The sequence below is a fragment of the Gastrolobium bilobum genome, unplaced genomic scaffold (genome assembly GCF_033153095.1).
Source record: "Gastrolobium bilobum isolate Gb01-03AN ecotype WA unplaced genomic scaffold, APGP_CSIRO_Gbil_v1 utg6309, whole genome shotgun sequence".
NCBI lineage: Eukaryota > Viridiplantae > Streptophyta > Magnoliopsida > Fabales > Fabaceae > Gastrolobium > Gastrolobium bilobum.
In genome coordinates, this window is record NW_026899052.1 from 427593 (window position 1) to 451494 (window position 23902).

Here is a 23902-nt window from a genome sequence, read left to right on the forward strand (position 1 = left end):
ATAAGAGGTGTGCTCAAAATGTGAAGAAACATAATTTACAAAAGATGTATAAGGTGGAGACAACCGATGATAGGAGATGAAATTGGACAGAGGATGATGTGTGGATGAAGAACAAACATAATCGGTAAGGTGGGCAGGGGGGTTACGATTTCTCTGAGGTCTCAAGAGAGGATGATGTTGTGGGGAAACATCTGAAGAAGGGGAATTCAGAGAAAATGATAAAGATAAAAATTCAGTATGGAAAGAGGATAGGGAAGAGTTTAAGGCAAAGGGAAAAATGTGTCAAAAAAAGATCACTTCACGAGAAACAAAAGTAGAATTGGATTGTATATCAAGGAGTTTGTAACCCTTATAACCAGTTGGGTGACCAAGAAAAATGGCAGGTAAGGCACGAGGTTAATATTTATGACGATGTTTGGGAAAAGTGGAGCTATAACAAAGGCAGCCAAACACACGAAGATGATCATAAGAAGGAACTTTGTGGCAGAGGAGTTCAAAGGGTGATTTAGAAGAAAGAAGAGGGGATGGTGTTCTGTTAATGAGGTAAACAACTGTAAGAACACAGTCTTGCCAATACTGTAATAGGACTTGGGATTGCAAATGTAAAGCACGAGCTACATTTAGGAGATGCTGGTGCTTTCGCTCGACAACAGAGTTCTGCTGAGGATGGTCAACACAAGAGTGAAAAACTTGGATTCCTTTGGATGAAAAGAAAGAAGATAAAGTGAATTTAGGGGCATTATCACTCCTAATAGATTTGATAGAAACACCATACTATGTGTGAATTAAGGTATGAAATGCAAGAAAAACAGAAGAAAAGTCTGATTTATTACGAAGAAAATATGTCGATGTGAAACAAGTAGAATCATCTACTATTGTAAAAAAATACTTAAAGCCTTCCACAGAGAGGGTGTTAAAAAGACCCCAAATATCAAAATGCAGTAAATCAAAAGGGGAAGCAGAAAGTGTGGGATTTAAAATGAAGGGAAGCCATTTTTGTCTGGCTAGGGGACATATGAGCAGTAATGAGATACATGCAAATTATCAGAAAAACCTAAAGAACTTTTCATAGAATTCAAAACATTTACAGATAGATGACCAAGTCTAGAGTGCCATAGTATGAGATCTTTAACACTTAAAGAAGAACACAGGGGAGAGGAAACATCAAAATGGGAAGAAGACATTTACTATCCAGAATATATAAATCTCCACAACGTTTAGCAATCCCAATCATCTGGGATGAAACACGGTCCTGAAGAAAATAATAAGAAGAGGAAAAATTAGCAATGACAGGTGAATCTCTAGTCATAGCATCAATGGACAGAAGATTAAAGAAAAAGGTAGGAACACAGAGAACATCGAGAAGAGAAAGGGAGTCAGATAAAAAAACTGATCCCACGACAGAAACTACATCAGAAGACCCATTAGGAAAAGCAATAGAAGAATTTTTCGGAGAAGAAAAATGAAACAAATTAGTAGTGATACACAGATGGTGCGTAGCACCAGTATCTAGTACCTAGCAAGATGGAGGAAAAGAACAAGAAAGTTTACCAATGAAATTTGCCACGGAAGGAGACGAGTCAATGACAGAAGGAGCAACGAATGACGACGCGAAACCCTGCTGTAGAAGCGAAAGTAATTGATTTTATTGAGTGGGTGTGAAAGCAAGGGGAGCATCCGCAGCAGAGGAATTGGGGTTCGAAGATGTCACAGGATGAAATTGGGTGATGGGTTTGGGTGTGGATCGTTGATCACGGGTCATGCAATGAACAGAATGGGCTTGAGGTGATGGTTGATAGTTAGTGGGCCTGGGAGACCTGGGCTTGTAACCCGTGGGTACCCGTGAAGTTTGAAGCATTTCTCACGGGTATGACCAGATAGATGACAATATGTGCAAAGTGGGCGTGGGCAATGTTGAGCAGCGACGACCATAGACGCCGGAGAAGAATCAGTGACAGAGTGTAATAATGGGGTGTACGAAACGGCAAGAACTGGTAAAGATACTGAACATTAACGTTGACGTTCTTCCTGAAGAATCATTGAGAAAACCTTTGCAAGAGAAGGCAACAGATCAATCAGTAAGATCTGAGCACTGGCAGCGAAGAAGGAATCATTAAGTCTGATTAAGAACTGAAGAACATGGTCTTGCTCATTCCGAGAAATCATCTCTCGAAGTGTACCACAAGTGCATCGTTGAAGAGGAAGGTAATCTTGAAGTTCGTCCCATAGAGATTTCAATTTATTTTTATAGCTGTTGATATCAAGTGAACCCTGAATAGAGAAGAAATATGTTGCTTAAATTGAAAAATTGAAGGACCATTCGCCTGAGAATATCAGATCTTCAAATCGGACCAAACTTCAGAAGCATTTGAAAAATACAATAGATTATCAGCTATATCGTTGGCAACAGAATTCAATAATCGTGATATGACCATGAAATTACAGCGATTCCAAGAAGAAAAAAGAAGATCATTAGATGGAGGACGAGGTAAAGAAACATCCTCAAACGCCAATTTGTTCTTGGTAGTCAGGGCAAGAATCATTGCACGATGCCAGGAATTAAAATTGGATCCAGAAAGGGTATGAGTAACAAGAATCAAACCCGGGTGATCACCACTCTACAAAAAATAAAAAATAGAAATATCGTCCATGAATGCAGAGGACCCAGATGAAGCTTCAGTCGGAGAAGAACGAGCAACGTTGTTATTGCCACAAGCCATGAGTAAGGGCTAGAAGAAAACTCTTGATACTATATTAGTCTAAGAGAAATAGAACCATGAGGAAGAAAACTGAATAAGCATTTTCATTCATTGAGAGAATCGTTACAAGGCTGAGAATATATTAGTCACTAATGGTGCTAACAGAAAAGCCAAAAAATAAGCTCTCTAACAAAATGCACAAGTGCTAGCGTAAAACACAACACTCACACCACACACCTATCATAACATAATTTGAACCAAAAAAATAATCAATAAAAGATAAGAAAAAATACTGATATACTAATAATGTATTTGTTTTTTCCTTTCATGGGATCTCCACAAATCTTTAAGAGGACAAATAAGAAGCTTACCTAGAAAAGAAAGCACATTTCATCAACGCCAAGGGAAGCAGAGAGAAAGGATGAGAGGCGGTGGAGTGAAAAACGATCAATTTTCGAAATGCTTCTATGAGTGACTAGAAGAAATTTTTGCAAGGCTTGTCAAATTCATTGGGGAGGAGAGAGAAACAAGGGGAGAGAGAATAGGGTAAAAAGTTTTGTTTTATGCGGTAAATTTCCATCATTAGATGAGATTATACTCTAATGGTGTTGAGAGGGGTAGGCAAGAGTAGGCAAATTAAGAATAGGCAGAATAATTCCTCCCAATATATAATCATCGTATATAAAAGATATGAATTCAAGTCTACAAATTTTATAACTTATTAACAAACATTTTTTTTTTTTGGTGTGGGTATTAACAAACATTTATTATTATAGAATAATATAGACTAGTTGGTTTAACATACGCTCGGCGTGGAAAATACCACAAAATTTTCTTCTTTTATTTATAACAAATTTTAGCGCCCTTGATTCTGATCACAATCACATTACGTCCTGGAACACCACTTGATGCTTCTTCTCAGTTCTATATTTTTTTCTTATACATAACTTATTTTGTGGACCAAAAAATAAAATATAATTACAGAGCTGATATAGTGTTTACTCATAACTTACATTTTTAAAGAGCAACATACCGAGCACATTTTCTGTACTATTAGAGTACATATCTCTTTATTAAAAAGGAAAAAGAGAGAGGATATTTTAGAAAATAACCATAATAATAAGGATAATACAAATATGAAAAAATATGTGTCCTTTTAAAGGATACAAACTTAGGTCCTTTTAAGATAAAGATAAACACAAAGAGATGTGAGTTTCACTCAAAAAAATAAAGAAAAAAAAATAAAGATATGAGTCTCACTTCTCTGTATCTATCTCTATCTTAAAAGGATCTAAATTTGTATCTTTTAAAAACATATATTTTTGCCTATAAATATATTATTTTTTTGTATATTTAATAAAAAATGCACTAAATAATACTCCAGCAATCAACACCGAAAATATTTTCAAAGAGAGTACTAATGCCTTGAGAATCCAGATGGATATTGCACTTCTCCTATGCAAGGTAGTCAAAATCGAGATTTTACCTAAAATCGGAAGGAGAATAAAAAAATCGTAAAAAGGTAAAAGCATTTAGAACTTTGATGAAATCGTTTTAATTAAAAATATCATAAAAATACAAATTTAAATCAAGATTTTTAATTACTATACTCTCATGCATAGATGAGAGTTAACTGGGACAATTGTGATAATAACATAACCGCCGAGACTTAGAATAATCAGCAATAAGAAAGGGTTCGTTGATAACTCGGGATTTGTGTAGTTTACATCATTATTATTATATATATAGGGGCAGGATATTCTTACACTCAATCTTGACTATAGATCCATTTGTATCCAATGACTCATATAACTAAAAAAAATTAGTCCTTAGATATAAGTGAGATTAACAGACAAGATTAAGAGTATAACTTATACTGGTGGTGACCCATATATATATATATAACTGAATCATTTAATATATTTAAAAATAATTATATCTGGCTGAATTCTTTTTTATAGGAATATTTAAAATGTTATTATCACTATATTAATTTATCATCATTTACTAATTTAAAGGTAAAGTTTCAAAAATTAATAATACTTTATTGACTTACGTAAAATGAGAGATAAAAATCGATATTTCTTCTAAAGCGATAATAAAATAGCAGCTAGAACAAACAATTTATCTGTGTTTCAAGCTGCAGATGGTCAACAACCATAAATTTTGGGCTATAATTGTTTTCAGATGTATCAGTAGTTGTAGAAGAGCAGCCTGAACCGACAATTTATGTCTATTTTTCAAGCACCGGATAGTCAACGATCATAAATTTTGGGCTATAATTGCTATCAGATGTGTCAGTCATAACTGTAATGTAATAGTATGCAGTGGCATAGAGGCCTTCAATTAACAAAAATTGACATACATCTACATAGTTATGACAGTGTTTTTCGAAGATTGTAGAAGTTGGGGGCGTTATCTTATCTAAACTTTTCATAGGTGATTCTAAATCACTCGCTTTTATGTATTGACATTGGGGTTTGCATTTGTCATTTAATATGACACAACAAAATTTTTTATACACACAACATTTTGTGGGGCTCACACTTTTTGAAGAAAAAAAAAAAAAAAACTGCGGCACGCAAAATGAATTTCTATAACATTACACAATCACTTTTCTTACAACATAACTCTTATAAAATCCATTGGTATTTCGAGTGGTCCTTGAACAGCAGATCGGATTACATAAGATATAAATGTTCGATCTTGTATCAAGCAGAAATGGAGTTTTGACGTTGCAGGTGAACAGGACGGGCCCTTTCGTTTTACAAATATACGTAACATTTTGTCATTTTTCTTTCCTATTTTATAGGCATAAGTATAGTACAAACTTGGGAAATGAGGCATGTGGTTGTGGGAAATACTTCTTCGCCCAGTTGAGCCTGGATCATCTGTATAAAGACAACCAGCCTTGACCAATTCAATTAAGATATGTTTGATGTATTTATATTTGCAATCAGACAGTAACACAAGCCAATATTTAGTCAACTATTGTTTTATTGCTCGGACTATTATCTAAGCTACAAAGAAAACATGTCTAACATCGTAGTAAAGGGAGGTCGACAACTGCTGGGTTAACAGATCGATGATGTAATTACTCAACTCCTGAGGGCCCAAGTAACATCATAAGTCAACGTGAGGACTTCTCGTGCTATTTTTTGCAGCTATATTTCTTCGTATAAATCTTGTCTAATGACTTCGCGACAAGTGCATGCATATTCTTTTCTTCCCTTAATATGCCATTTTTCTTATTCAATTTTACAGGGATATGAAATGAAATTAGCCTCAAAATAATAGGAAATGTTCAAATCTCTGGGATGAAAAAGATGACTACAGATATAAGAGGAGGAATATTGACATTTTTCTCAATAAACGCTACAAATAACACTAAAGTTACAGTTTACTTGTACTAAAAAAAAAAGTTTCAATACACTACAAATAACACTAAGTTACAATTTACAAATTCGCAGTTGTGATGCTGCTTGAGCCCGTAATATTTGTCCTTAGAGAAAGAAGTTTGGATTTAACCTCGATAATCAAGTGCAACATATCCTGCTTCCAAGACCAAGATGGTTCATTTAAAGCACGTATCGAATTGAGACAAACAAGCAGGGTTCCACCTTCATGCAAAAGAACCTGCATGCATGTAAGGGATAAATAAGAGACTTGATTAAAGAGCACCATAGAAAAAGGCTGAGAGAAGCGATCAGGAGTAGAGCAAGAGGACTTTTATTGAGGGGCACAAAGATGAATAATACTTTATTTAGAGGCCAGTTAAAGAGTTTGTATACTTTTCAACAAAATTATAAACGAATGTTCAGCAGCAGAATCACATTCATCCTGTTTACATGTGTTAGAAAGTAATATAAAACTATTAAAAAACTCTCACCCAATACCTTAAGGTTTTGGGTTGAAATAGTTTTTTACATGGTATCAGAGCTTTAGTGATCACAAGGTCACGAGTTCGATCCTCACCGCTTCCCACTTTCTAGTGAAATTAAATAAAAGCACAAAAAAGTAAACAAAAAATTGGGCCTGTGCAATATTCACATTTCAAGCTCAAATGGCTCTTGTGTGAAGGAGTGTGTTAGAGAGTAATATAAAACCATTAAAAAGACTCTCACCCAACACCTTAAGATTTTGAGTTGAAATGATTCTTTACAACATGGACTATAAAACATGACTGACAAATAGCAGAAAGACTAAATTGAATTATTCGTACCGTTAACCACAATGGCAGAAATCCCAAAACTGATGGAAGAGAAGCCATGACAATGCACGACAATGCCAGAGCCACATTTTGTTTAATCTGCATGTGCATTCACATATAAGGCAAAAACACCCAAGTGCAGAAGAAATAATTTATCGTAACAGTTGACATAAAATACCAGTGAAGTTGTTTGGCGAGACTTGGCAATACAAAATGGCACTGCAGAAATGTTTTCTCGAAGCAACAACACATCTGCAACAGCTATGGCAGTTGCACTAGCACGATGAGCAAGAACAATCCCTACAGTTGCAGCAGCAAGTGCTGGGGCATCATTGATACCTTCACCAACCATAATTAAGCCTCCGCCTATCATAAAAATAAGAAAAATAGAATAAGCGCACAACAATGTATGCGAAAAAGAGAGCATGCAATTTAGTCAATATTATGTGGGAAACTGGTTGAGAAAATAGTCTCATCATGAAAATAAGACAACTGAATTGCTTCATTGATCAACAAAGGTACGATAAAAGAAGACTTGGAAGTGAAGCGTGTAAAGGTAATATCATGGGTTTCAGTTCTGCACAATTTACTTGTACAGTTGAAGCTAGAAGCAGCGACAGGGGCACAAGAGACTTGTAATATTAGAAAAGGAACCAATTAGTATGTACTTTTTATCAAAAAGAACCATTAGTGTGTCGCTAAAAAAGGAAAAATGATAAGCATATGTATTAGTACAGGAATCAGCTCAAACATAAAATCATTGTTATTGTTGAAATTATAGGGTTTTAGGTAGGGAAGGAGGAATACTCACTGTTAGAGAATAATATAAACCATTAAAGAGGCTCTCATCCAACAGCTTAAGCTTTTGGGTTAAATTGATTTTTTACATGGTATCAGAGCCTCGTGTCCCAGGTTCGATCCTCACCGCCTCCGCCCCCCCACCTTTCTCTTGTGGAATTTTCTTAGCACAGGTAGGTGAGTCTGTGCATTATTCACCCTTCAAGCCCAGCGGGCTCTCGTGTGAGGGAACGTGTTAGAGAATAATATAAACCATTAAAGAGGCCCTCATCCAACAGCTTAAGCTTTTGGGTTGAATTGGTTCTTTACACTCACAACAATACAATTATATTTATAATGGTGTGAAAGATGTGATATGATGCTACTAAGCCTTATTTATATTAATAGAATACCTCTAATCATAATTAACAGGGAAACAAATGTATAAAGAAATACGAAAACTATTCATTATAGATCATCTAAGATACTATTAACTATTTTTAATGACAGTGTGAAATATTTTCTAATATTCTGTAAGGTATCTGGAAGAGACACTAATTCCTCGTGTAGAGAAAACAAGGAAATTGTGTTAATATACCTCAAATAACAATTGACAATAGGTATTGTATGTAAAACATTTACGCAACTATTATCAAGAGACTACACTTTACTGATCAGAGCTTTCGAGAGGCTCTTTTCTCTGCTCTGCTATCTTACTTTCAACCAAGTTGCCTTCCCAATGAAAACCCTCCTCCCTTTTTATCTCTACTCTCCTTGTAACCGTGTTTTTGCCTCCGACTCAAGTTCCACTTTCTGAGTTGGTTATGAGTCTTGCTCCCCTATGTATGCGCCTACGATACACTCTAGTGATGGGTGGTTTCCTAACAATACTGCCCCCTCCCTCCCCCAAAGCATTAACCTTGTCCCCAAGGTGGAAATTAGGAACTTGGAGAACCAGAAGGAGTGTAATGAAACAGGAGAACTTCCTCTGGTGCAACTAGAAGCTCCCAATCCTCAGACAAACTAGGAGGCAAAGGCTGTGAATTCTGAGTTGCAGACAGGGCTTTCTTCAACTAGGAGAAATGGAAAGTGTGGTGAATCTTGCAATCCGGTGGAAGGTCTAGCTTGTAAGCTGTTTGGCCAATTCGTTGGAGAACCTTGTATGGTCCATAAAACCGAGGATTAAGCTTCTCATTTACTTTCCAAGCCAACGATTTCAAACGATAAGGCTGCATCTTAATATAAACCAAATAACCAGGTGCAAATTCCATCTCACTTCTATTCTGATATCCACATGTTTTCATCCTGCTTTGAGCTTTACACAAATTTTGCCGCAACTCTTTCAAAATTTCATCACGGGTCTGCAACAATTGTGTAACCTAATCAACATGGGAAGGATAACTGCCGCCCCAAAAGAGAATGGGAGGATCTCTACCATACAATGCCTTGAATGGAGTCATATGAGCTGAAGCATGGTAATTTGTATTATACCAAAACTCAGCCCAATGGAGCCATTTGCTCCATTGTTTGGGGTGTGGACTGCAGAAGCATCGGAGGTAAGTTTCCACACACTTGTTAGTCACCTCAGTCTAGCCATTAGATTGAGGATGGTAGGCTGAAGTAAAACGCAGTTGCTTGAACATTTCAGACCAAAAATGGCTCATGAAAAGGCGATCTCTATCCGACACAATCAACTTTGGAAAACCATGTAACTTAACTATCTCCACAAAAATCTAAGCAACGTCCTTTGCCGAAAAAAGGATGTGACAAATCAAGAAAGTGTCCGTACTTTTTCAGGTGATCAATGACTACAAAATGGTGTCAACACCATGAGATTTGGGCAACCCACCAATGAAATCCACTCATATGTCAGCCCATACCTAAAATGGAATAGGCAAGGGCTACAACAAGCCCGCTGGACATAGCGAGCCTGTCTTGTGTTGCTGGTAAATAACACACGTTGCCAGATAATCCTGGACAGCTCTTTTCATGTCTTCCCAAAACATCACCCCACTTATGCATTTGTAAGTACGCAAAAATCCTGAATGACCTCCCATGGGGGAGTCATGGAATCCACTTAGAATTTTTGGCCAACACTAATCTATTCTTATAATATAGTTTGCCTCCCACTAATTTAAACCCGCATGTGAATAAGAATTGAGTAAAAGGTCCTGCATAATACCTCTGATGTTCATCCTGTTGTAGCTCATCATAAAGATCATCCCCACCAGCAAAGTCCACTGTAGATACTGCCATATTAAACATTTGACTGGAGAGGGCATCTGCTGCCTTATTATCCTTTCCCGGACAATACTGTATTTCAAAGTCAAATCCAAAGAGTTTTGAAGCCAATTTTTGCTGTTCAGCCCCCAATAAACATTGCTCTGATAGAAATTGAAGACTCCCTTGATCAATTTGGATAATAAAATGTCTCCCAAGCAAGTAGTGGCGCCATTTTTGGACTGCAAAGATGACCGCCATCAATTCCTTCTCATATACTAATTTGTTTAGTGCCCGTTCAGAGAAACCTGGGCTGATAAATGCAATAGGTTGTTCTTCTTGCATTAGCACAACCCCCATCCCTTTCCCTGATGCATCAGTTTCTACCACAAAATTGTTGTCATAGCTTGCTTAAGAGTCTCAAAAGCAGTTTGATTCCAGTGAAAATTATTTTTTTTAGTAAAGAGGTTAACGGTCGAGCAATTTTTCCATAATCTTTAACAAACTTCCTAAAATAGCCGTTGAGCCCTAAAAATCCCCGTAGTCCTTTACTATCTTGAGGTACTGGCCACCTCAAAATAGCTTCCAGTTTTTGGGGTCAGCTTGCACTCCAACACCTTAAATAACATGTCCTAGATACTTCAGTTTTTGTTGTCCCCAACTACATTTCTTTTCATTGAGAAAGAGGCAATGTTGTTTCATAACTCTCAATACTTCACGAAGATGGCCAAGATGTGTGTCTTTGCTGTAAATTAGAACATCATCAGAAAACACCAGTACAAATTTCCTTGAAAACGGCTTCAGAATTTCATTCATTAAGGCTTGAAATGTAGTTGAGCCATTTGACTAGTCAAAGGGAATCACTAAATATTCAGTGTCCCTCATGCGTCCTAAATGCAGTTTTACTCTCTTATTCGTATCTGATTATATCCTGACCTCAGATCCAACTTAAAAAATATTTGTGCCCCTCCCAATTCATCTAACAACTCATCTATAGCTGAAATAGGAAATTTATCGGGGATGGTTACTGTTGGGGTTCTATTTGCAAGGTATGGAACTTGGAGTCCCACATTGGTTGTATAGGCAACTAATGTGGTGTTTATAAGGCCTTGGGCACTCCCACCCTTTGAGCTAGCTTTTGGGGTGGTGCATCTCAAGGTCTCATTAAATGGTATCAGAGCATCCATCACGTGGAGTTGTGCGTGGGGGCACGCACTAGGGAAGAGTGGTGGAATGTTGGGGTTCTATTTGCAAGGTATGGGACTTGGAGTCCCACATTGGTTGTATGGGTAACTAATGTTGGGTTTATAAGGCCTTGGGCACTCCCACCATTTGAGCTAGCTTTTGGGGTGGTGCATCTCAAGGTCTCATCAGTTACCTTGTTTAAGGCTCTATAATCTATGCACATACGCTAACCTCCATCCTTCTTCTTCACCAAAATAATAAGGATGGAGAAAGGACTCAGATTTGGACATGATGTCTGATGCTAACATCTCATAAAGAAGCTCCTCTATTTCATTCTTTTGGTAGTAGGGGTACTTATATGGACGTAAATTGGGAGTTGAGGTACCTTCTTTCAAGACAATTGCATGATCGTGCCTTCTATACGGAGGGAGTCCTTGTGGTAGCTGAAATATACTCTCAAACTCTTTCAACAGCCCTCGTATTCCTCCCACAGAGATTGTGTTTTGTTCTCAACTTCTTGTAATGGTCTTTGCTCAATCATAAACCCCTTGCCAGTGTTTTAAAAATCGGCTCGGACCGGCCGGGTTGACCCAGGTCTCGGTGATCCGGTGGGTTCCCCAGTCCGAGCAGCTACTTGGGTCGGTTCTGCAATCAATTCCGTTTAAACCGGTTAACCCGACTGAGTTTCGATGACTCAGTGGGTTAAACGAAACCCAGTTTAGACCGGTTGACCCTCTTTTTTTTTTTTTGGTTGCTGAGAACTCTTGAATTAAATCATGCTCATATTTTGTTATAAATATGATTAGAAGGTAAGGTGAAAATAAGAAGGTATTTTTGGATTAGTGCAGTTCTTTTGTGTAATTTAGTTGCATCTTATGATGATCTCAGGAAGTTGAGTGGGGATAAATACTGATGGTCTCATCGCAACGTTAGGCACTTTCTCCTTAGTGTATATTTCATGCCTACCATTTGTTATCATGATGTAGTTTATTTCTGTTAAGTCAAGGCACGAAAGGTGCATTTAGCTTACATTGCAATTTTAATCCAATGTTAGAATATGGTCTAGAACTAGAAGTATATAATATCTGCTATCACTAAGAACCAATTTATGTTTTAAAGTCCATTGATAGTTTTCTTATGTGAAATTTTAAATAAGTAATATATTTATATTTTGTTAATATGCGAAAAGTAAATCCGATTGAATCCAGTTAAACCCGGTTAAACTAATGACTCTGTGACCTAATTCCTCGGCCGAATCGATGACCGATCCGAGTTTTAAAACACCACCCCTTGCCTTCAACTTGCAGTGTCTTCATCATGGCTTTGAAAGAAACCAATGATCTTAGATAGAGACAGATCCCTTTCAATGATCACTTCCTTCCCCTAGTGTTCCAACTTCAACATTAATTCCTTGAAGTTTGCCTTAATTTCTCCCAAACTGCTTAACCAATCAAGGCCTAATACCACATCCACACCTCCCAGGTTAAAAAGAAACAGATCTTGATTGATATTTAGTCCTTACATGCGAATCCTGACATTCCTACATACCCCGTGGCATTTAATCTTGTGTCCATCGCCCACCTCCACATAATAAGGGTTGGTATCCACAATTACCAGCAACAAATTCGTAACTGTCCTTTCCCCAATGAAACTGCTGGATGCACCGCAACCAATCAAAACTACCACTGGTTCGTTCTCAATTGTTCCCCACGATTTAAGGGTTTGACTAGATGTTAGCCCCATTAAGCTATGAACAAAAAGATGAACAAATGCCTCATTTTCTTCCATGACCTTTTAATAGAGTTCAAGGAAGCGAATGTAGAAACTCTAAGCTGATTCTATATTATTGAAGAATGAAAGAAAGATACAAGAGATAGTGCAGTATGATTTATTTATAGAGCAAAGAGCTGAGTCAAGGATGAGTTAGCAACTAACTAAGTCTAACAAAAACTCTAACCAATCATAACAAAGCATAACAGAACACCAGAAAAATAATCACATGCAGTAAGTCACATAGTAATTACAATAAGCACCACTTAACAGAAAGCTAGAATACTGATCTATTCTACGTATACTCTAATACACCCTCTCAAACTCAGGATCTTTGAGAATAGAATGTAAGGCAGAACCAAACATGCTGAGCTTGCTTCTTAATTCTTCAAATCTGGTGCCTGGAAGAGCTTTAGTCAGAGTGTCAGCAACTTGATCAGAGGCAGGGACATGAGCAACAATCAAGTCTTTAGCCAAAACCCTCTCTTTCACAAAGAAAATGTCAAGCTTCATATGTTTCGTGCGAGTGTGAAGATCAAGATTGTGAGAGAGTGCCACAATACTTAAATTGTCACAATAAACTACTGCTGTAGACATAGGCACACGTGGTTCACATAAAAGAGATTGAAGCCACAATATTTCTGCACAAGTCAAGGCCAAGCTGCGGTACTCAGCTTTAGTGCTGGCCCTAGCCACCAAAGTTTGTTTCTTTAACCACCACGAGACAATACTTGGTCCCAAGAATAAGCAAGCACCCGATGTTGATTGCCTATCCTTAGGATCACTTGCCCAATCGGAATCATAGTAGGCAGTGAGGGATAAAAGGCTGTTAGAAACAGCTGATTTCAGTCTCAACCTGAAGGAAATAGTACCCTTGAGATATCGCAAAATTCGTTTCGCAATCTTCCAATGATCCATAAGAGGCTGAGTCATAAACTGACAGACTTTGTTAATAGCAAAGCTTATCTCGGGTCTAGTGATAGTAGCATATTGGAGAGCCCCAACAATAGACCTGTAGTGATGAGGATCATCATAAAAGTTAGACCCATGCTTGGAGAGTTTACAACTAGAGGGCACAGGAATGGCAATGTTGTTGGTTGCATCCATATTTGCTTTAGTTAAGAGGTCTCAAACGTACTTGGACTGATTAGGAAAGATAACACTTGATTCTGGTCTATGTACCTGAACTCCAAGAAAATAGTCCAGATTTCCCAAATCTTTGAGAGCAAAATTGGAGTTTAGTTGAGAGATAAGCCGCGGAATGTAAGTTGAATCATTGTTGGTCACAATAATGTCATCCACATACACAAGTATGTAGATGCATCTGTTGGCAGAATGATGAAAGAATAATGAGGGATCACAGCAGCTGGAAGTGAAGCCAAAAAAAGAAATAGAATGCTTAAGTTTATCAAACCAGGCTCTGGGAGCTTGTTTGAGGCCATAAAGAGCCTTGTTAAGCTTGCAAACTAGCCTTTTATCAGATACCTGAAATCCTGGTGGCTGAACCATGTAAACCTCTTCTTCCAAATCTCCATTTAAAAAAGTATTATTTACATCCAATTGTCAAAGAGGCTAGCCATGAGTGAGATCCAAGGTAAGCATGACTCTAATGGTGACAGGCCGAACAACTAGACAAAAGTTTTCATTATAATCCAACCTAGCTTGTTGGTGAAACCCTTTAGCAACCATCCTCGCTTTGTACTTGTTGATAGTGCCATCAACATTTTCTTTAACTTTGAAGACCCACTTACATCCTATTGCTTTCTTGTTAGAAGGTAAAGACACAAGAGTCCAAGTATTATTAGCTTAAAGTGCATTAAATTTAACCTACATTGCTGCCGTCCATTGTGGACTGGCTAGGGCCTGTTTGACCGTAGAAGGCTCAATGTGAGCAAGGAAGGCAACTGGCATAGTAAGGGTTTTTGAGCGTGTAGTTATAGAGTGGGTTGGAGAAGGTGTACCAATGGAAGAAGAAGGTACATATTGAGACGAAGAAAAAGGAGAAGAGGAGTTTGAAGTAGCAAGTACACCTAAAAAGGAAGAGTAACCCAAAAATACGCACTCTTGGGAACGAAAGTCAAATTTGTTTTTGTAGTAAGGACGAAGAAAATGAAAGCAAGCACACCCAAATTTTTTGAGAAATTGATAGTCTGGAGTGGACTTGAATAATAATATGTAAGGGACATTATGACTTAAGGTTGCAGTGAGAAGTCTATTAATGAGATATACAGCTGAAGTGAAAGCAAAATCCCAAAATTATAGTGGAAGAGAAGCATGGTAAGACCTGTCTCTACGCTATGTCTGTGTTTTCTTTCCACAACACCATTTTGGTGGTGTGTATGAGGACAAGTTAAATGATGCAATATACCATGAAGCTTGAGATATTCTGAAAAAACCCAAAACTCACCACCCCAATATGTTTGTATAGCTTTTATGGGTAGTTTGAATTGAGTATTAACCATAGAATGCAATTGTTTGAAGACACTTAGAGCATTAGACTTCTGTTTTAAAGGATACATCTAAGTATACCTAGTGCTTGCATCAACAAATAAAATATAATAAGAGTAGTGTGAAGATGATTTCATAAGGGCAGGGCCCCAAAAATCACTGTATAACAGTTCAAAAGGATAATTATAAACAATGGATGAAGAAAAGGAGGGTAATCGATGAGATTTGCCAATGCAACAAGAGTTACAGAAATCTGATACAATTTTATTATCGAATGGAATTTTACAAGAGGAAAGAACATTCTTTACAGCTATAAATCATGCTTCCATGGCTCGTACCATTCAAAGCTTCTCAGATTGGGAGATCTGATACCAATTTGTAAGGTATCTAAACAAGTCACTAATTACTCATGTAGAGAAAAGAAAACAAGGAAATTGTATTGATAAACCTCAAATAACAATTGACAATAGGTATCGTATGTAAAACATTTACACAACTATAATCAAGAGACTACACTTTAATGCTCATAGCTTTCGAGAGGCTCTTTTCTCTCCTCTGCTATCTTACTTTCAACCAAGTTGCCTTCCCAATGAAACCTTCCTCCCTTTTATCTCTACTCTCTCCTTGTAACCATTTTTTTTTTGCCTCCAACTCAAGTCACACCTTCTTAGTTGGTATGAGTCCTGCTCCCCTATGTGTGTGCCTACGATATACTCTAGTGATGGGTGGTTTCGTATCATATTCTAACACTCCACCTCAAGTTAAATCTTACTAAGCTTTAAGCTTATTACAAATGAACCCTTTAAATATAATCTAGGTTCTGCAAAACAGGGCTAGGAACACAACTTAGGTATGTTGAAGACATCAAAGATATGAGAATTGTTGGAAAGACAACTCTGCATGATATCTAGAACAATCATCAGCATGAAAACCATTTATAATGCTACATGGCCAAGGAAGAGGAGACTCCATTGAAATGATCACGATGGGCCTAAATTTATATACACTCGTAGGAAGATTAATAAAGAAATCCAAGTCCTAAGAATATGGGGGTTGTTTCTAATAGTGATAACGAAAACAAAGTGGTTATGGAGAGCGAAATGAAGTTGGTTAGAGGGGACAACTAGCAAATTCTAAATGGAGAGGAGTTGGGAGGAAGTGGAATTGGAAATGGGAAAACGATATATGGAGCAGGGGAAACAGTAAGAAGGAATTTCATAAGAACTTTAGGATGCACCACCCTATAAGCTAGCTCAAAGGGTGGAAGTGCTCAAGCCTTATAAACCCTACATTAGTTGCCCATACAACCAATGAGGGATTCCAAGTCTCATACCTAGCAAATGGGTTCTAACATTCCATCACGCTCCGCAGCCTCGACGCCCACGAAGGCTGGCTTTGCGCTAGTCTTTTTACTAGCCCTAAGCAAACACTGCAATGCCAACATCACCAGTCGCGCCACTCAATTGCAACTAGGAGACAGTGGAAGCCTCTAATACCATTTAATAAGAACTTTGGGAAGGACTTATAAACCCCACATTAGTTGCCCATACAACCAATGTGGGACTCCAAGTTCCATACCTTGCAAATGGGTCCTAACAGAATTACTCCAGTCTTTTGGTTGGGGAATTTGAGAACTTTGGAGTATAGGTTGCTAGGCATTCAAGGCATTGTTGTTAAAACGTAGTGTCAACTCGTAGAAACGAACGAGTTTACGTTTTTTGGGGCAAAAAACGTGTCAAGACTGTAGTAAACTCGTAAAATGAGCTGACTCGGTTGAAACGACGAGTCAACTCAGTAAACTTGATTGACTCGGCGAGTTTACCGAGTCGACTCAGTACTAAAAAATAAAAAATAAGGAGGAAAAGGCTCGTCTCCATCTCTGTGGGTTATTATTTACAATAGCTCACCCATGTCTGACACCCATGACGACCACGACCCCGAGCCGCCGCTAGAGTTTCTGCTCGGTCGTCCATCGTTGGCGGCGCCACTTTACAAGCAGCTATCGTGGTCGCCGGATCTATATCGCGATGAGGTGTGGCTCCGCCGCTAAGGGAACTAGAAGAATCATCGCAGCAAGAGCGAGGACTTTGCAAATCTCTGCTTCAAAAGAATGCCCATTTTCAACCTTTCGCTCCATCTACCTACCATTCCTTTATTTTAATAGTCTTTTTTTTATGCACGATGGCACCTACTGACTTAAGCTAGAAAGTTAGATATATTCCACCCAACTCTTATTTTATTATTTGTTTTGCTCCTTTGTTAAACCATCTTAGTAGGATCCAACCTTTTGTCCATCTACATACTATTTTCTTTATTTTATTATTATTTCTTGGTTAACATGACGGCACCTTTTGATACAAATTAGATATTATATATTCCACCCACTTTATATTTTATTGTTTGGTTCGCTTCTTAGTTTCGTTTCAATATTATTATTTATATTAAGTGATTATATATAGTGTGATTTTTTTCTATTCAACTTAGATTTATATTTTATATTCCATCTTTTTATTATATATTGATTATATATTCTAATCATTATTCATGGCTTCTTCATAATGGTTTTGATAACTATAAATATATATTGGATATATATAGTACGTAGTAAACTCTTACGTTTCACGATTTTACGTTTTTTCTCACCCTCACCGTTTCTATGTAGACTCTATGTTTTAACAACATTGCTTCAAGGGGATTATAATCATACCATATAAGTAATTAGGAGTCATTTACTGTCATCAATTTGTCTGTACTGTGTTGCTTTTCTTAATTTTGTATTGTTGTAGAAGCTAGGCTTTATTCGATATTTGTTTTAATAGAAACATTGGTACCATTAGATCATAAGTGTGCGACTTCCTAGCAAGCAATTATAAACAGCAAGATCTAAAACTTTAACTCCGAATTTATCAAGAATGGTATTTGGAAGCTTCAAACCGGGAAAAAAAAAAAAGCTTCGGGGAAAAAGATAAGGTCAAGGACAGGCATGTCTAAATCGTATCTAGGACTGGAGACTAGGATTAAGACCGATAAGGTCAAATCACGTCTGGGACAACGGCGGCCAAGGCTAGATTGCATTTGGGAGGAAGGCTAGGGCCATATAGCATCCAACTTTTCTTCCCTTCAATGCTCTACTAGCATTGGAAAAAAGGCACATAGCAATCAAAACAATGAAAAACTATAGATAAAAACCACAAAGAACACCAAGAAATAGCCCAAGCACATCAAACTTGATAGAGAGAGAACGAGTCGGATCTAACAATTACACGCAAAAAAACACAGCCCAAAGGAGCAAAACAACTATACGGAGGTGGTGAATAGGGGACAAGAGGGTTGGATAAGGACAACGAGGTGAGTCAAACGACAATAGTGGCAACTAGAATGATGGCCAATAGTGTCCACACATGCCAAAACATGGAACAATGGCTTGACAGGCTATGACAGACCGTTGAACAATGGCTTAGTAGGTTGGACAATTAGAGGTCGCTAAAGATAATGGCGAGGTTAGGCAGTGGAGCTGATGCTCGGACAACGACAGGTCAAGATGAGAGGGAGAAAGAAAAATGTGTACTGACATGTGTAAAGGTGATTTGGCTTGATATTTTGAGAGAGGACTGATCTGGAGGAGAAGATGGCGATAGTAGGGTCACCGACTGGAAAGCTCGCCTGAAAAGTCTTCCGATGGTGGTGCGCAGCTACAGATGGCAATATTTAGGCTGGCAAAGGTAGATTGAAAACCAATTTAGGGATTTAAGGGAAGCCAGTGGCTGGCAAAAATATCCACTGATTGAGAAAATTAGTATTAACAATAGTCAACATCAACAACACCTTTACCCCAAACTAATTGAGGTCAGTGGTAGATGAACTCAAATAAAAGATACGAAAGGGTTGAAAAAAGATAAAAATAAAAATAAAAAAAATAAGTAAAATAGTAATAATATATATATATTATATATATATATATATATATAAAAGTAATAAAAGAAGGGGAAAAGAAGAAGAGGGGGGAGATGAAGAGAAAAAAGACTAAAAATGGACCATTTGGAACATAGGAATAACAACGGATCTAACACTCCACCATGCTTATAGCTTTTCTCCATTTCGTTCTGAGGCAAACCGTCTGCCAATCTATATCTCAATCCATGAAGTCTTGTTTTAATACCTTCTCCCAAGTAAGTTTAGGTCTACATCTACCTTTCTTTGTGTTGAGCTCGTGGTAACAAACTTTTGCTCTTATGGGAGCATCCAGGGGCCTTCTCATGAAGCGAAGGAAAGAAAACATAGAAAGAGAGACGATTAATAGGAAGGAAGAAAATAATCATGGAAATAAAGTAAAGCTCCAAAGTTTAGGGAACTCAATAGTAGAATAGTGATGGGACACGTCATAAAGGATGGTATTGTCTGATACCATGTTGAAATTATAAGATTTTAGGTAGGGAAGGAGAAAGAGAGAAAAGGAATACCCAAAATAATGAAATTAGATTGATATTGGTGAGAAGGATGTGACATGATGATACTGCAAAATCTTTATTTATACTCATAGAAGACTCCTAATCCTAATTAAATAAGGAAACAAATCATGAAACATAAAGAAACACGGAAACTACTTGAGAGATCATTGATACTCTAAACTATTCTAGGATATAATGATAATATTAGGTATTCTAATATTATAAGTTATAAAAAAATAAAGATTAAAAAAAAAAAAAAAACTCTAATCAAGGAACTTACCCATTTCTCTTGAGATGTCCTTTACATGACTCAGCTTTTCTTCAGGCTTCAGGTTGCAATAAAACTCATTGATGCCCACAGCATTTGCAACTCTCCTTGCACTAAACTCATGATCCCCAGTTAACATCATCACACGAAACTTCGCTTCATTTTGCAATTCTTGAATAACATTAAAAACCCCAGGACGAGGCCTGTCCTCTAAGTGAATCAATGTTACCTGCATCAAGTGGTTAGTCAGTTAGGTTCAAGTGGAAATTGATGAGAATGAGACTGTAGCATATCATCATATACCGACCCTGAATGTGTTTTGTTTGGGAAAAGGGGTTAAAAAAACAAGGAAAGGGGACCAAGGTCTATTTCAAAATAAAGAGGCCAGAGAAGCTAAAAGGCTTGGGTATGAGGCCAGCTTCTCAAGCTGGAGAGATCTTTTCATTTTTAATATACTCAAACCATTACCCCTCCCCCAAGAAAAGAAGTGTAGCTAACAGTACACCACCTTCTGATTAACTGAAAGGGCAGCTTGAATAAATTCACTTCCATAAGAAGATGTATTAACAGCTTCCTTGATCTTTTTTGACTCATCTTCAGATTGACAAAATGAAGTGATGAAATCTACTGATCCAAGTGATGCTTTCAATAGTTCAGCACCTCCTGTTCCTGACTATAGCAAAATAAAAATCAATTTGAGTCATTTAACTTGTCATTAAAAAATAAACTATATGAGAAGAAAACATGCATACATTAGAAGTCTACCTAATTACTTGTCACTTCATGGGACCATTCATAATATATAGTTAGCACTTGAAGTAGTGTCAGTAGGCAAAGAAAACAGATGCAAAATAATGAAACACATCTTTAGAAAAGTGTAAAAGGAAACATAGGGAGGTCTCTAAACGAAATGTATGCAATATGAGCTCGATATACTGATAAAACATGGTAGTGACTATGATAATGCTTGGCTTTGTTAAGCAAAGTGAATATTTTCAGTATTGGATTGAGTAATAGACATAATAACAACGTACCTCAATACTATTAACAGTAGCAGTAAGGCCTTTACCGGGAAAGTACTCAAAACTTTCAACAGAAACAGATGGGAGGTCTTTGCCTTCACTATGGTCAACCACAGCCCTGTAATTCATTTTAAGGGGAAAAAAATGTCTAAAGACTGACGAGATAATCAAGTTCAAGATCGTGCTTTATTTTTATATTTGAGATGGCGTAACTGAATGTTCAAGAATTAAATTCAATAGGTTCATAGCATATGCACTTGCAAGCCACTGAGAAATTAAATAATGAAAACCCAAATTAAATTCAAAAACCAAAAGGAGAAACACACAAGAGAAAGAAAACTTACTGCTCCTCTTCCTACATTTGTAACTTGCAAGAAGAGGGTTAAAATGTAACACATACATTCTTATCAAAATGATACCTTCCAATGGGGTGAGTAGTACCCTTTTCCATAGCCGCAGCAACAGCAAGAGCTTCTTTTTCACAGGTGGGAATGCAACAGGAAGAAATGTTCGATTCATTGTTTCTAACGTGATGACCATAAATGGGCTCAATTGCCTTGAATACAAGTCCACCAGTCGTTAATGTCCCTGTTTTGTCAAATGCAATAGTATGGCAAGAAGCTAGAGCATCCAGAACATGTCCACCCTTGAGTAATATCCCCTGCAAATTGAGGTAACTATCACACCCACAACAAAAGGAGCATCCCAAGTTTAAAATTTTGAATTACTTTCTAGGTCACTCAGACCAACAAGCATAAACTACGTGAAGAGGGACTTAAATAATATACTTAAAAGTATGAATGTATTCAATTCTATGTAAAACTGTATAAGAGTCCTCTATTTAAAGAGGCTAAATGACCTAATGGGCTAAGCCCAAATAACCTTTTAGAATAATAAAATAATAATAATAAATGCAATACTTTTTCTAACACTTCCCTTCAAGCTGATGCGTATATATCATAAGCTTCCAGCTTGTTACATATATGATCTATTCAGGGACCTCTAAGAGCCTTGGTGAAAACATCTGTAAGTTGATCACTAGAATTGACAAATGTTGTCTCGATCTCTTCTAACTGAATCTTCTCTCTAACAAAGTGACAGTTAATTTCTATATATTCGGTCCTCTCATGAAAGACTGGATTTGAGGATATGTGCAATGCGGCTTGATTGTCACAAATGAGTTTCATGGGCCGTTGTTCACAGAGATATAATTCCTTAAGCAATTGTTTTAGCCATATGAGCTCACAGGTTGCATTTCCCATTGCCCGATATTCTGCCTCTGCACTTGATCTGGCGACCACAGTTTGCTTCTTACTCTTCCAAGAGATCAAATTTCCTCCGTGGAGAACACAATACCCCGAGGTGGATCATCTGTCTGAAGGAGAACCTGCCCAGTCAGCATCTGAATAGCTAGACATTCTGCATTCCCTTTATTAGAGTATAATAAACCTCTTCCTGGTGCTTTTTTGATATATCGAAGAATCCTGATAACTGCATCCCAATGAAAGTCACAACTAGGGGTGGTAAACGAGACAGGGGCCTTTGGCTCGGCTCGTGAAGGCCTAAGCTTACATGCCTAATATTGGTTGTTTGAACCAGGCTTGGACTTGTATAAAAGCTCGTTTAGTAAAAAAGCCTTAGGCTTCAATTCAAAAGCTCGACCTTGGAGCCTCTCAGGCTGGCCTAGTATATCAATTTTTATTTTACTTTTTCAACTGTTTTGTATCTTTCATGTGGGTTCATCTACCACCGACCCCAATTAATTTGGGATAAAGGTGATGTTGATACTATTTGTAATAGCTCTCTCTCCTCTCAATCCATTTCACTCCTATTTTATTAGTTAAACAGACTTTTTGAATGATTTTGTTCTATATTATGCTGTTTGGATATACAATGAATTTATGAATATTTATGAAATTCTAGTATTGTTGATTGTATATTCTGTTTGGATAAAATTTTATTGTCTTATTTTTTTTTTAACAAGCTAACAGGCTAACTCAGGCTTTTATTTTTTTGTAAATAAGGCAGGCCACAGGCCGATAATTATCTTCATAACAGGTAACAGGCTTGGTAAGACCGACATATTTAAACACAGGCTTAGCCTTTTAAGACCAAAGTTCGGCTCGGCTCGGCCCGTTAACACCCTTAGTCAAAACGAGAGTCATAACTAGAGTCAAGGAATTGACTTGCCACACTAACTGAAAAAGATATGTTTGGTCTTGTCACAGTAAGATAGTTCGACTTTCCAACTAGTCGGCGGTGACGACAGGGTCTGTCAATGGCTCCCCCTGTCCAGGTAATAGCTTAATATTAGGATCCATAAGTGAATCAATGGGTTTACATCCCAACATACCAGTCTCATTTAAGATATCCAATGCATACTTCCTCTGACAAAATGAAATGCCCTGCCTAGACTGTGCCACTTCGATTCATAAGAAATATCGAAGTCTGCCAAGATCTTTGGGCTCAAACTGATTGAATAAGTACTTCTTTAACTGATCAATCCCAACTTGATCGCTGCCAGTAATAATGATGTCATCAACATAGACCAGGAGATAGATGCACTGGCCAGAAGAACTATGCCGATAGAAGATAAAATGATCGGCTTTACTTCGGGTTAAACCGAAAGATTGAATAGCGGAACTGAAGCGACTAAACCAGGCCAGAGGAGACTGCTGCAGGCCATATAAAGATTTACGAAGCTTACATACCATTCCAGAACTCTCCTCCTGAGCAACAAAACCCAGTGGTTGCTCCATATATACTTCCTCCTGCAAGTCACCATGTGTTGAGATATATAAAACCATTAATGTAGCCTCACCCAATAGCTTAAGTTTTTGGGTTGAATTGGTTCT

General features: G+C 37.5%; 2 protein-coding genes across 2 annotated transcripts in view; both read right to left on the reverse strand.

Moving 5' to 3' along the window:
* Window positions 1-2010: 2010 nt before the first annotated feature.
* Window positions 2011-2811, reverse strand: LOC133286596 (uncharacterized). The gene is made up of 3 exons (XM_061484029.1): window positions 2776-2811; window positions 2358-2618; window positions 2011-2271 (listed from the first exon to the last, which is right to left on the reverse strand). Exons 1-3 carry the CDS (start codon window positions 2809-2811, stop codon window positions 2011-2013), a joined length of 558 nt encoding a protein of 185 aa, XP_061340013.1.
* Window positions 2812-5987: 3176 nt separating this feature from the next.
* The window catches only part of LOC133286576 (probable cadmium/zinc-transporting ATPase HMA1, chloroplastic), a 41326-nt gene continuing 23411 nt past the window's right edge, over window positions 5988-23902 (reverse strand). The window contains exons 7-13 of the mRNA XM_061484007.1: window positions 21467-21708; window positions 21060-21165; window positions 20534-20698; window positions 20038-20254; window positions 7088-7275; window positions 6922-7008; window positions 5988-6335 (exon numbers count right to left, since the gene is read on the reverse strand). Of these exons, the coding sequence (XP_061339991.1) occupies window positions 6156-6335; window positions 6922-7008; window positions 7088-7275; window positions 20038-20254; window positions 20534-20698; window positions 21060-21165; window positions 21467-21708 (1185 nt within the window). The 3' untranslated portion in view covers window positions 5988-6155. The remainder of the gene's footprint in view (window positions 6336-6921; window positions 7009-7087; window positions 7276-20037; window positions 20255-20533; window positions 20699-21059; window positions 21166-21466; window positions 21709-23902) is intronic.

Bases quoted from the DNA above. Each gene is read 5' to 3' on its own strand.
- LOC133286596 (XM_061484029.1), bottom strand. From the start codon at position 2,811: ATGAATGAAAATGCTTATTCAGTTTTCTTCCTCATG. The intron at 2,619-2,775 runs GTTCTATTTCTC...TATTTTTTGTAG, and splicing joins ATTCAGTTTTCTTCCTCATG to AGTGGTGATCACCCGGGTTT. The intron at 2,272-2,357 runs GTTTGGTCCGAT...TTCTCTATTCAG, and splicing joins ATTTTTCAAATGCTTCTGAA to GGTTCACTTGATATCAACAG.